Source organism: Typopeltis vanoorti, chromosome 20, assembly GCF_054136105.1.
Source record: "Typopeltis vanoorti isolate ZY-2024b chromosome 20, IOZ_Tvanoo_1.0, whole genome shotgun sequence".
NCBI lineage: Eukaryota > Metazoa > Arthropoda > Arachnida > Uropygi > Thelyphonidae > Typopeltis > Typopeltis vanoorti.
The window spans coordinates 42642569-42657087 of record NC_143568.1 but is presented as its reverse complement, the minus strand read 5'-3'; the positions used below and the strand labels follow the sequence as shown (position 1 = coordinate 42657087).

Genomic DNA, 14519 nt, shown 5'->3' with positions numbered 1-14519 from the left:
CCATATAAGAGGTTCTTCGAGGAAATTTCACAGAAGCCTGAGTGATCAGCTGTGTGTCGTTTACCTGATCTAACCCCTGTGACTCTGGGGATTTCTCAAAGACAGGGTTTATTAGGCTCATCCTGATAACTTGCCAGTGCTGAAAGACAGCATAATGAGGCATAGGCAAATCAGTTCAGACCAGATGCGTTCTGCCATTGAACACACTGTTGCAAATGATGCAGTTTGTGGTATACTGGGAAGGGTAGCACAGCCCATGAATGCATAATGGAAATGAATAAAAATGTGGTGAATTTTGGAACTACTTTTTTTCTTCTCGGATATCACTTCCACGTGAAGAATAATGTACCCCTGCAAACATTTGCAGCATTGGGATCACTGGGTGGTGCTCCACAAGGCCTTAATCAGGGATACTTTAATTTTGATCACCCTATACATGTATATAACTTGAAATCTATCTGAATTGCATCTGAGTTGTTGATATCATTAAGAAGTTCAGAAATACTAATTGCACAAATAAGACTGCCTAACATGGAAAGTACATAACATATAGTAAAGCAAGTTTTAATGGGCAGCAGAACATGCTAATGTACACTATACTTCCTTTTCTTATTCGACATATCTAGCGCAAATTAGCACAACTACTAGAACATACACTTTTATAATACCTAGTTCTGATCTTTAATCCATACATCACTTGGATTCTGATTATCTCATTACTTCAAATCTATCAAAACTCAATCCTCTTATTTCTCACAAAAACATTTTTTCTAGTATTATTTTTTTATAATATTCAAATTTCTGGACAAAACACTTCTCTTGGCATAACTGTAACATCCAATTTTTCCTGATTTAAGTACAATTTACTGCAAAATTGTAATTTTTGGCATATATCTCCTTTGTTATAAGGATAAATATTTTCTTCCATTAATGCTTCCTCTTCCTCATCACTCCTTTTCTTTTCTTTTTTTTTTTTTGTTCAGGAGGCAGAAGTATAGCAAAAAAAAAAAAAGTGTATGGCAATAAATTTTTCTTTCATTAAACCCTTATTCAACAAATATCTTCTGAAAGTTAATTTTGTTAACCAAAGACTGCTAGCCAGTCTTCATTCATTCATTATTTAAATATTTCATATACATTTCAGCAGTCCTATGAAAATCATATCCATTCTATAAATATAAATACAATCCAAAAGTATGAACTTGGAAATATATAATCTAAGCAAATATATATTTGTTAGGCAACCAGATTACTACAAGAGATGGCCAAATTCTGGTAAATATATCTTCCATTTTTCCAGAATAATGTTTATCTCCTGAAGGTATTGTTATGTGATTATCTGCTTCAGTTTTAATTTTATAGAAATAATCTCACACAAGGAAATACTTTGAGTTTTTGCTGCCTATAATGAACTGTATTTAGTTCCAAAGCAATGATATTGAAATGCAATTTAAAGAAAATTAAATTAACCACACAGTATAATTTAAGATGATTAATCTTAAAATTAAAAATAAAGATCCCACTAAACAATTCTTTAGCGTTAATTGTTTTAACAGCAGTATCCATTTATACCATTTTCTGGTGATAATTTATCAAATGCATCCTCATAGATGTAGTTTCTTCTAATCAAAATCTGGATTTGGTGGCCTACTTGAAAGTCAGCTAGTTCTCCCTGATTTGTTGCTTTATCCTTTGAAATAATAGACTGAAATATCTATATGAGAGGAAAATTTTTGCATTATAAAGTAAGTACAACAATATTCTTATTTCTTTAGAAGCAAAAAATAAATTAAGCACTTGTAATGTCAAATTACTTCAAAACAGATATTTGCTTAAAAATCTGTATTGACAGAATTAGTCACCACCATCAGCATGAATGTAAATACGATATGCAATACTTTCCTTGTCTTTAATGTGGCCATTAAAAAAAAAATCATATTTGAACTGCTTCACACTTCCTTTTTTTTTTTAAACAAACAAACAAACATACAAAAATGTCTGAAAAAATATTTCAATTAAATTTTAGTATTAAATCTGTTCTTTTAAATAATGTGAATTATATAAAATACACACGGATGTCATGCATTTGGTAATCATTATTATTTATTACTATTATTTTAATGGACGTCAAAGAGACTGTAGTTTATTCAGTAATGCCCTTCGATTGGGACAACCCATGTTGGAATCCAATATGATACTCAAACAATCTTTATAAGGGTTTCACTTAGTCTCACACAGAATATAGCAAGTTTTCATTCCACAAAACAAACTAATCAGAGAATACATGCAAATGACAGTACAGCACACTATGCAAATAGGCTGATGAACCACTGTATCATGGACTTAAATTATCTTTATATCACATTAAGTTACTTGGCTATGAGAAGCTAATGAGTTAAACAGATTAAGAAAACAATGAAGTTATAATTTTTATGTGATTCCCGCTCACAAGTTTTTTGTAAACCTATAGTAATTAAGCCTCTGTAGCTCAGTTGGTATAGACGAAGCCCTTTGGTCGGAAAGACCTGGGTTCGATTCCTGTTCCATGATGTGAGAAACCTTTATCTGGTCTATTTATTTGACTAAAGGTGAATTAGCCAGTCATTCCGCCTAAAAACTGAGGTTTTTTTATCCCTGAGAACAGGCAAACCAGCCCCCGTGAGCACACACGGATCTACAGTCAAAAATATACAGGGAACTTTTCCCTTACATTTGGGGCCCCTGTGCAGTATTAGCCCCAGTGTTGTATTATGGATAGATCCATAATTGCAAACCTTCAATATGAAGATGCCATCTAAGATGATGATAGTACATTCAATACTTTGGGTAAGCTGAGGATATTTTTTCAATTTTTTTTATAAATTTTATATATTTTTTGTTTTTAATTATTATTTTATTTTACATAGTCCAGAAACCTTGCTTTAGAGACCAAATGGAAGTTTTTCCAACCACCACAATGGGCAATGAAATTCATCTCCCACCTAAAAACAATTGCAAATGTTCTTGCTCCAGACAGGATTCAAATCAGCATCCAGTTGGTTGGAAAGCATATGTGCTAACCACTAATTCTTTCTATATTCATTTAGACAATTAACAAGGATGCTGAATACTGAAAATTATTCATGACCAAGGTCACAGATTTATAAACCAGATTGGTTTTACTGTTATTAACATATAAATCAGACACTACCAACAAATTCTGCTAATAAATATCTAGCAGCTTTGCAAGTTACAGGAAAATTATATAAAAATCAACACCAATCCAAAGAAGGTTAACGTGCATAGAAATATAGAAATACATTAAAAAGAGCCATTAATAATATGAACTATGGAAATTCAAGTCTCATGTTGGACCAACTGAGGCTTAAAGCATTACATGATCTAATAAACAATCTTCATGTGAGCAAATAATCTAGCCAGATAGCTTGAAACTATGTGCTAAAAAACTGAGTACTAGAAAGTGCTACTAGGTAGCAAAGATGCAAGTATATGGTTGAATCAAGGCAAAAAATTAAAAGATAAGTTGTAGTACTAAGAGAGGATTTTTCCCCCTATTTATTTAGTGTGCTGGAAAAAATAAAAGATATTCATGAGCAAAACTACATACAGAGTGACAGTTCAGTTAACCAATCAATGGCACTATCTGGAAATAAATGCAAATTGTTGGTAGTGTCTGATTTATATGTTAATAACAGTAAAACCAATCATGACCCCACACACTCCTTCCCTTCCAGGGAAGGAGTGTGTGGGGTCATCAGTGATACGATGCATAGTCTGCACAGCAACTCCTAAATCTGTTTAGCTGGCTCCAGAGATATCAAGGTAGTGACTACATGTTAATTCTGATTTTTATTTCTTTGATGGTAGCTTCTTCTCTTCTGAAACACGGAGGAGTGATGTGGGAAGGAACAGATAACTATGGGAGAGGAGTAGATCAAGGTACTAGAGATGGTTCTCATTGTTATGTTAAGATGTGTGTCCATGGGAGCTATATGGTGACTTCAGCTCCAAACTGGCAAGCTGAAGTTTGGAGCTTACTCTGTAACAGAGAAACAAAGCCAGGACTGTTTTTTATGTTTTATTCCAGCTGTTTTCAGCATGTTAGACTACAATCAATTGTGACAACAAGAACACAAGGGTTACTTTTGTGAATTACAGTCGGGTAAGGAGATAGTCCTCATCTTTCAAAGTAATTTTGCAATGAGCTCAAATTAGCATTTCCTCAAGGCTTTAGAAGGTACTGTCTTGGGTAGCAATTGCTATGTCATGAGCATAGATAAACTTTCAACTAGCTGTTGGAGGAATGTCGCTTTTGTACAGGTTGAATAGAGCTGGGGCAAGGACAGATCTTCATGGCAATCCATCCTGTAGGATAAATGTTCTGCTTATTTTGTGAATTCAGATGAACCTTTATTTTCTTATTGGAGAACATTTGTTTAGTAATTTTTTCAGTTTTTTGCCCTTGATTATTTTGGATATTTTATGCAGTAAACCTTTCTTCCATGCAGTGCCATAAGCTGAAATTAGGTCTATGAGGCAGTATCTGTTTTTACACTATTTGGGTATCCAGCTTCTACATGGATTGTGAGAGGTAGGACCTGGTCACAGTAGCTTCTGCCATGTCTAAACCTATCCTATTCATTGGGTAAGATGGATTCTATTTTTGGAGAAATCCTAGAGAGAATAATCCTTTCAAAAAGTTTGCAAGGAGTGCACAGCAAAGGGCAGTAGTTATTAGGGTCATCAGTTGAACTGGGTTTTGGTAAGCTACTTCATGCTAAAGTTTTGGGAGTCATTCATCATTTATTATTGAGGAGAAGAAATTAGATAGCCAGGATTTTGCTCTTAAGCCATTGAGAGTCTGGAAGGATGCCATCAATGCCAGGAACTTTATCTATTGCCATGGGATGCTGGCATAAGGCATCATATCACAATGTGATATGATGCCCTATGCCAGCAACTGAATAAGAATGGTTATGGGGATGCACCTGGAAAAAACAAACTACAGCGACTGTCCACTAGGTAAGATGTGGCTGCACAGGCATCTGCTCCATGTCAGAAACAGCCTCAGTTTCAGGGATTGGTAGCCTGCAATGCAGCTAAGGAGTAGCAACTTCTGACTAATACCACACTTTGGGATGGGGTCCGAATATTAACAATGATATCCTGGACACTACAAGGATGAGCACAAAGTATCAAATTAGACATACTGGCTTGAACATCAGCTGGGTCAACAGGGTTTGCATCCATAGCTTAGGCAGCAGGCTATGTTCAAAGACTCCATTACAGTCTCCAAATCATTTCAGTCAACTTAAAAATGGAGGAACACAGCAAACAAGAACATCGGGAATTGCCTGACTATCCTCTAGTTGAGAATCGAGGAATTTACTAGATCAAAATCAGAGGTACTAAATAATATCCTTAGCAGACACAAAGTAGACATACATTGCTACTCAACATACCCCACAAGGAACTATTACCATTCCTAGCTACATTCTTCTCACTGATAAACCTGATGAAAGACATGACTTGGTGACTATGCAAAAGCAAATCTGAAAAGAATCTCTGAATACCTAGCCCATTCACAAAGTGACCTTTTCATTGCTATCTGGTTCTACAACTTCTCAATCTAATGTATATAAGCTTCCTTTACTTCACTGGCCAAGCTCATTCTTGGGGATTTCAACTCACTCAGTACATTATGGGAATACAATAATGATGACAACCCTGGCTAGAAACTGACAGACTAGATGCTAACAAATAGCCTTGACCTTCTCCAGGGGTCGTCAACCTGGTGGCCCATATGTTGATTTAAATAATACATTTTATAATATGAATAATAAATTAAAAATTTATTTTAATTTGTTATTCATATTATAATAGGTAAAACATTTTAATATACTTCGTGATATCCCCGTGCAACATGGCATGAATCAACCATGTGAGTCATCAAGTGGGGATAACATCAAACAAGGATAACATCTAACATGTGTGGGGATAAGATTGATATAATAAAAATTGATAACTTAAGTATTTTTTTCACTCACTATTTTCGCTTAATTAAACGCTTGCGGCCCAATTATTAAAAATTGAATGTGGCCCGCGAGTCTGAAAAGGTTGCCAACCCCTGACCTACTCTATGACAGCAAGCAATCCGGAAACTTCAAATCTGGAAGATAGCAATCAGAGACAAACTCTTGACCCCTGTTTTACCAACACTGATAGCATGGAAAGAACACCTCTCACTTCAACCTCTCAAGTAGTGCCTCCCTTTTCCACACAGCCAGCACAGACCGTACCTCGTTACTGTAGGACTTATAATCCCCAGAATAAACAGATAACATCCTGATAGAATCCCAAGAAAACAAACTGGACAAAACTTACTGAATTCATGAAAGACAACATCAACATAATTTTACACCTACAGTTGATAACTATGAAAGATTCATTATTCTGATAAAGAAACACATTCCAAGAGGATATGGAAAAATCTACATACCATTCTGGTCAACTGATATTAGTATTCTTCTAGCAGAGTGTGAACAACAGAACCATCCAGTTTCTACTATCTTAAAGTCCTTAGATGATAGCAGAAGAGCCTGCTGGCATGAAAAAATGAACAACCTCAACTTTACCAGAATCAAGTTGCAAGGCTTGACCACAGCGCTTCGTTGACTTGGAGGCATCAGTGAGCCAAGTCAGTACAGCACTGACCATTGACGTATCTGCAGAAGAGCACAAAGCAGAACATCTGTGAGAGAAAATGAAGTGGATATGTGTGAGAGAGGAGTAATTAATTAGCTGAACTGCCCCCTTCTGGATAAAATTGAGCAATCTTAGAGAGGAATTTGGTGCACCATGCAAAATATGGGAGCAATTATTCCATGGCTGGTCAGATTTGGGCTTCGTATAGAGTTAGCAGGCATGAAATAGTGTCTTGTGTGAAAAATTACACCAAGTTTTTTGCCAGCTGCAGAGGCTATAATTGAAATGTGGTTGTGCAAGGAAAGATCAGAGGTGCAGGTCAGTCCAAGAAGAGAAATCTGATCATGTTTGGATATCTCAATATTACTGAAGGTAAGGGGGAGGGATGCGAGCTCTTTCTTGCAAGAGATTAGGAACTGAAAACTCAGTCCTGTCTGATCTATAGCATTCAAGTTTAAAAGAATGTCCTTGCTGCACTAGGATACAGTTAGGAGAGTTCAAGTCACTCATGGTAGATCTTGAGGATTCTAGATATGAAAAGGAGAAATGGAGTGTACTGTCATTGGCAAAGCTATGGATACGATTGGAAGTCTGTGAGAGAAGATCATTTATATACAAGAGGAAGAGAATAGGGGAAAGAACAGAACATTGGGGTACTCCTGCAGTGGTGGAGAAATCTGAAGAGAGTAAACCACCCACCATGACACGTAGTGGGCAACCAGCAAGAAGTTGGTGATCCAGTTGCAGAGTGAGAAAGGCAGACTATACAATGGCAGTTTGTTAAGTAGGCCCATGTACCAAACTTGATCAAATGCCTTTGAAAAACCAAGGGCAACCACATGCATTTCTTCAAATTTTTCCATGACCTGAGCCCAGAGGTGGATGGTGAAAGCAAGAAGATCCACTGTAGATCGCGAGAGGCAGAACCCATATTGATTAATTGGTATGTATCTAGGTAGTTCAAGAGTTTGTTGCTAATGGCCTTCTCCATAATTTTGGAGAAGACAGAAATAAGAGCAATTAAGTGGTTCATTGATTAATTTTTAACACCTTTCTTTTGGATGGGCTGGATGTAGACCTGTTTCTATGTTGTAAGGTAGAATAGGATATATTGAAGAGGCAATACAGGATAGGTGTTAGTTCTGCAGTACAATTTTTTAGCACAATAGGCAGTTTGGCATCAGAACTAGACTTAAGGATTCTTTGGGCTTCTTTTTGCTGGAAGACTATGGGAGACCTGAAGGTAGCCATTCTTGGTGGAGTGGAGGTAACTACAGTACCATCCAGATGTGAGTGGTGGAAACTTTGGTTGGCACTAGTTGTGTCCAATGGCCTTGGTAAGGGACCAGAAAGTTCAACTGCCATTTTGGCAGGAGGAGAGGTGGTTTGGCATTTTCAGACTTGGACTCGGTGGTGTTTTTTTACCACTGTTGCAGGCTGCAGTATAGGCAGAGTGAACAGCTGGAGGTTTGATCTTGAGCCATTCATGGTAAGCAGAGGTTTTTTCCTTTATAGTATTGGCACACTTTTTTGAGAATCAAGGCTTGGATAGTGGCTGAGAATTTGAAGTGGAATAAGGGATGAAAGTCTCATTCCTGTGAGGATGATCTTTGTTATTTGGTCTATGCAGGTGTTTGGATCAGAAGAACTGAAGCAGTAGTCAGATCATGGAAAGGAAAAATAGCAGACACGGAGATCTTCCCAGTAGGAGAACTGACAATTATGCTTGTGGTTGTTTGTCAAGGGTGTTGGCAAATTCGAGGGGTGGGGTTGTCAGGTATTCTGGCAGGAAGATTGATGATCTGAGATAGGTCACTGCTGATGGCAAACACTTCAGCATCCCTACCTGCTTGATAAGTAAGTGAAACTGGAGAAGGGTGAGTCAATGAGATGTAGACATCGAAGTCCATAAGAAGGATGACCTCACTATTGTGGTAATTTGACTGCAGAAAGTCAAACTTTAGAGAGAGAGAGAGAGTTGAAGAAGTCAGAGTGGTTGACTGAGTTTGAGAGCAACATAGGAATTATAGTAAAAGGACGGGTTGATTTGGTAGGGAAATTTTCAGTCAAAGAAGATTAAACAGTGTGGATTCAAGGATTTGTAATCTGTGGAATGGTATGTTGGTTCTGATGAATGCACAAGTGCCACACTTGCAGGAAAAAAAAAATATATATAATGTGTAGTTTGGGAAGTTGAGGTAGACAGTGGCAGTTGCAGTTCAGATAGAAATAGTAATTCTGGTTTAGATAACTGCAGTTGGTGCACATCATTTATATTGCTGTTTATGCCATGTATATTAGTGAAATGGATATGGAAATGTTTTTATTGGTAAGAATTAATGTTGGTGGGTTGTTTGGTTGGATTTGTATTGTTTTTTATTTATTTATTTTTTGGTTGGATTTTTTTAAATTTTTTAACACTGTTGAACCACATTGGAAGAAAAATGTATGCAATGTTTTTCTTTCAATAAAACTTCAGGACAACATGAACTCTGCTGAGATTCTGGCTAAATCCCCCCCCCCCCCCCAAAAAATGTCTGCAATAGCTTTGGGATCAGCAACACAACCATTATGGTCTAAAGTAGAGAAGCAGAGTTCTGTATCTACCCTTCATTTTCCAGATTTTATCCAATACAATTTTAGAACTAGCTTTATAACTTATGATATAAATTGTATCCAAGACTACTTTTGACTCTGATATCTCACATAACATACTCTGTCCTGACCATGTTTGAAAGCTATTAAAGTTTGAAGTAGTAGGGTATCTACGAAACATATCCCATGCTCTGTTTTGATCTTTTTTGACTGCCTGGCACACTGAGTTCCACCAAGGCTTTAGATAGAGTAGAAATCAAGATGATTTTTTTTTGAATTAAGGCTGCTGTCTACACAATATAGACAGCAACATTTCATTGATAGGTGTTTAAGTGAATCAGCATTAAATTTTGCAAGATGAAGAAAGTATTTATTAGTCTGGTCCATTTTCCACATGAGTATGCATGTGGGAAAACAGGGTTCCTGTGAAGACATGGTGCAAATAACAGGCAAATGATGACTTCTGTATATGTTCATTTTGACATCCCACATAAGCAATGGAAAAATGATAGCTGAGCATATTGGAAGATCGATCACAGACTATGAGAAGGAAGGAATATAGAAGAAAGTATTGAGTCTATTATTCAAAAGGGAGAAGTCATTGTTGTCCTTTCTGTTGGCACTACCCCACTGAGTGCTGTGCCAATTAAAGTCACCTATAAGACATATGTGCTCAGGCAGTTGCAAGATAAGGTTATCAAAGCTAATTTCATTTAACTCAGCACCTGGTATAAATAAACTGAACACACTGTAATAAGAAATCCTGCAGATGGATGAATTGCTACTGCTTCCAGAGCAGCATTAAGCAAGACATGATGGAAAGAAGCATGACTGAGTACTAAGCCAACCCCCCCCCCCCCCCTGCCTCCAAAATCCTTGCATATAAGTGAAATTCCTTAAAGTAGGATCACTGGATTTTAAATATGTTTCCTGCAGACAAAAAGCTTGAGTTTCTGTAGCAAAATCTTGACATCATCAATATTCTGGAAAATCCACATTAGTTCCATTGCAACAGTTTGAGGAATTACCTGTCAGGTTTATATTTAACAACTAGATATGACCGTGCATCTGTAGAACTGCTTTGGGAAGTATGGATGGCCATTATCCATCTCTTCCTCTTGAAAATATTCAATACATCATCTGATGTGTCAGGATCAGTTTACAAGTCTGAATGACTTTCAGTGGATTCTGAAGTATCCATTTTTTTCTGTGGAAGTGTCTGGTAGTTCATCTTTAAATGATAAAGTTTCTATAATTTTTTTGATGAGGATGGACCAGGTAGATAATGGTGGTTGTTTGGCACATAAAATTGCAGCACTAGTGCTATTGTCACATTCACAAATGCTAAATGTATTAGGAATAATAACAAAGAGTTTATAGCACTGACAGATTAGACTGAAATCAAAACTGTAGCAATAAGCGAGATAATGGCTGATTGAAGAGAATAAAAAGATATAGAATATGGAAGACTTAGCATTTTAAGAAAGAAAGGAAAGAAGAGAGGAGTGTCAATGATAACAGATGAATTGTGTCTGATCAGAATAAGTTCAGAGTGATTATCATGGGAGATCTTAAGTATTGTAACCCTGACTGGAAAGAGCATATGGAAATAGGTAAAGCAAGCTTCTCAAGTCATATACAAACTAATACTTAACAGAAAGAAAGAACAGAGAAATGTAACAGAGGGAATGAGTGCTCTAATTAGTAAATATGTAGGAATTTGATAGAAATGAAGTACAAAAATAATATTAACATTATCTTCCTATTTGCATATACTTGCATCAGGATATAAAAAGGAAATGTTTTTCTTTTCAAGCCAATAATGTGTTGTTTAAATAGTATATTCAAGCAATTTTATGTTATTTCCGTGAAACTGAAATGCTTATACCTTTCCAAAAAAGTTAAAGTATTCTAGAATGATATTTATCAGTCATCATCTATAACAGCCACTGATGATATGTAAAATTGAGCTCCAGGAGGCGACTGAAAGATTGTTAGTAATAAAGAATAAATAGGTAAAGTTTAGAGAACATAATGTTTAGCAGCTGCTGCCATGTTGGAGATACTGTTGTTGTGATGGAGTAGAGCTTTTCTCTACTCCATCACAACAACATCTACTAGGGTTATTGGCAATTTTCTGTAGAGCAGCAGCAATTGCTGGATATGAATAAATGTGGACAGGGTTCAACTCCTGGACAGTTTTTGCATGTCTCATAGCTCCTACTACCGTCTGGCTGAATTTTCATGCCTTTAATATGTTCCGTCCTTAGTCTGGTGATGATTGTGGTTATTTCTCTATTTACATTCTTCTTCTTGATAGTTTATTTTACCAATCTTATTTTGGCAACAGAGTCAGCATCAGTTAGTGATAGAGGGTGTAATTTTTGAAATAACTATCGTGCTTCTTTTGCTAGTCTGTCTGCTCTTTCATTGCCTTCAATATTTACATGGGCTGGTATCCATTGCAGTGTGCAGTTCTTATTTTTCAAATTTAAGGTAGTTAGTAGTTCATGAATTTCCTGTGAGTTTTGTTTTTCCATTTTTTAATGCCTCAAGGGCAGATTTTGAGTCGCTGTAGATAGTCATTCCTTCTGTAATGTTTATTACTGGATTTGAGAGATAGAATTTGAGAGCTGTTTGTATAGCTGTTAATTCACAAGTGAAGTTTGAAGCTATTTTGCCAGCTGTGGCAAAATAGCTTTGATTTGTATTTCCTTGCCTCCAGGTAGAGGTAGAAAAAAACCCTGAACCTCGTTGGTTGAGTGCTTCATATGATAATCCATCAGTATAGGCAATGACATGGTTTGGATTATTTAAGTGATGTAGAGTGTCAAGTCCTTTTCTTTTATTTTCTTGCTGTGAATCCTTTTTTGAACAAGGTTCGAGGAGATTTAAGTTTATCATTGTGTTTTTTGTTGGAATAGGAAAAGAATAGCTCTTTGCTTATTTCAATGGATAGGTGCTCTAAGTCAATCAGTTTTCTAATTTCTTGATCATATTGTAACGTAGATGATCTCTTTAGTCTAGATTTTCTTGTCCAGGCATCGAAAGTTCCTGAATGAGATGTTATCTTGTTGGTGGCTCCTAATTCTATTTGTCAATTTAACTGAGGAGAGTTTTCTTCTGTCTTCTAGTATGTGAAGCCCACACTCTTGTTGAGCTTTTAAATTATTTGTGGTTGAGACTGCACCTATGATAATTTTTGCTGCTCTTGATTATACTCTGTCAAGTTTTTCTTTTGAGCTAGTAGAAGCTGAAGCCCAGATTGATGAGGCATATTCCAAAGTGAGTCGTATGAGTGCCATATATGTAGTTTTGAGTGTCTTCGGTTTTGCACCCCACTTTGTTCCACACAGCCTTTTGATGATATTAAGCTTTTTAAGAGCTTTATTAGATATATTTGTAATATGAGTTGTAAATTTCAGTTCAGTGTCTAGGGTTCAGCCTAAGTATTTTGGAGACTGTTTTTTCTATTTTGGTATTATATATTTTGATTTGAGGGTTGTATTTGTGTATTTTTTCTTCACGTTTAAGTTCCTTTGTCCATCTTTCTAAGCCTTTTATTGAATTATTTAGGACTTTTTCAGATTGTTGAGGATTACTGCTTGTGTGCCAGACTGCTACATCATCTGCACATTATGCTATTTTTGCATCATTTATTATGTGAGGATGGATATTGTTTTATATAGATGAGAAATAGGAGTGGACTTAAAACAGAACGTTCTGGACCTCCAGCCCAAGTTCGATGAATGTTGGAATAAATTCCATTAATTTTTACTTAATGGAGCATTACTAACAGAAGAGTTGGAAATCAAAAACAGATGAAAAGAATGCTGTGAGGAACTGTATAGCAGAGCAGATAAAGAAAATGTGGAGCTCTCTCAGTAGGAAAATTTTGATTTGGAACCTCCTCCACCTTAGGCATGAAGTTGAAAGAGCAGTTAAGCAGCTTAACAGCAATAAGGCCCCAGGTGCAGATGAAATCCCAGCAGAGTTAATTAAGGAGGGATAAGAGCGTTTCATAGATTGATTACAAGAATATGGGAGACAGGATCATGGCCTAGAGACTGGAAGAAGTCAGTTTTCATACCACTACATAAGAAAGGTGATACGAAGGCATGCAAGAATTATAGAACTATTAGTTTAATATCTCATGCAAGAAAATTTTATTGAAGATCATGCTAAACAGGATTGAGACCAAAGTTGAGGCAGAGATGCCTGAGCAACAAGCAGGTTTTAGGAAAGGTAAGGGCACCGGAGATCAGATCCTTTGCCTTAGACAGATCATACAAAAATATAAAGCATTCAGACTCCCTCTGGTAATGTGTTTCTTAGACTACTCTAAAGCTTTTGACTGTGTTGAGCATGTGAAACTGTGGGAAGTAATGAAAATAATGGGTTTTCCTCAACACACTATCAGGTTGATAGCCAACTTGTATAAGGAGCAAGAAGCCACAGTAAGAACATGTGTTGGATTGACTGACTGACTTCAAGTTGGAAAAGGAGTTAGGCAAGGATGTTTACTTTCTCCTCACTTGTTTTGTATATGTGCCGGGAACATCATGCGTGAAGCAATGGATGAGCTCAGGACAGGAATTAGGATAGGAGGTAGATTGATCAGTAATCTGATGTATGCTGATGATACAGTACTCCTTTGTAACGAAATGGAAGAATAGCTAGACCTCCGTCAGAACGATCCGGTCTGTCTTTCCTTAATGTTGAATAGCCTTTGCTTTGAAGCTACAGATTTTGATTTAGTTTCGTTTCTTGTAAGCATGCAATGTGAATGTTATTTTTGTATAAGATGTTCTTAAGTTCTTCCATCTTTTTTGAATGTCGTTGATGTTTAGCTGAAGTATGTTGAGAGTCCTCGTAGCATATTTCTCATCGAGATCTTGGACTGCAGTTCTCGACTACCCCAGACACGGTAGTAAGATTGTGATCAGAACAGATCTTCATTGAATTGGGTTTGCCAGAGCTCTGTTAGCCACAATTTTCAGGGTTCTCTGCAGGGTTTGATGTAACAATCCAAGTGAAAAAAAAAAAAGTGGTAGCAGAATTAGACAAAAGAGAACTTTTGTAAGATACTAGAAAGATTTTTAGGTTTGATGTAACCATCCAACTCTTAAAAAAAAGAGGTAGAGGCTGGATTGAGCAAAAAAAATAAAAATAAAAATACCGCATCGACACTTCAAACCCTTACTTCTTGCCACTTCCAC

At 36.5% G+C, this 14519-nt stretch overlaps 1 protein-coding gene across 4 annotated transcripts in view; it reads right to left on the bottom strand.

Moving 5' to 3' along the window:
* Window positions 1-14519, bottom strand: part of LOC150095396 (ubiquitin-protein ligase E3C) — a 662747-nt gene that overhangs the window by 247674 nt on the left and 400554 nt on the right. For all 4 annotated transcript variants that reach the window (XM_090409807.1, XM_090409808.1, XM_090409810.1 and 1 more), the window contains exon 18: window positions 1573-1714. In XM_090409807.1, coding sequence (XP_090265933.1) covers window positions 1573-1714 — 142 coding nt within the window. The remainder of the gene's footprint in view (window positions 1-1572; window positions 1715-14519) is intronic.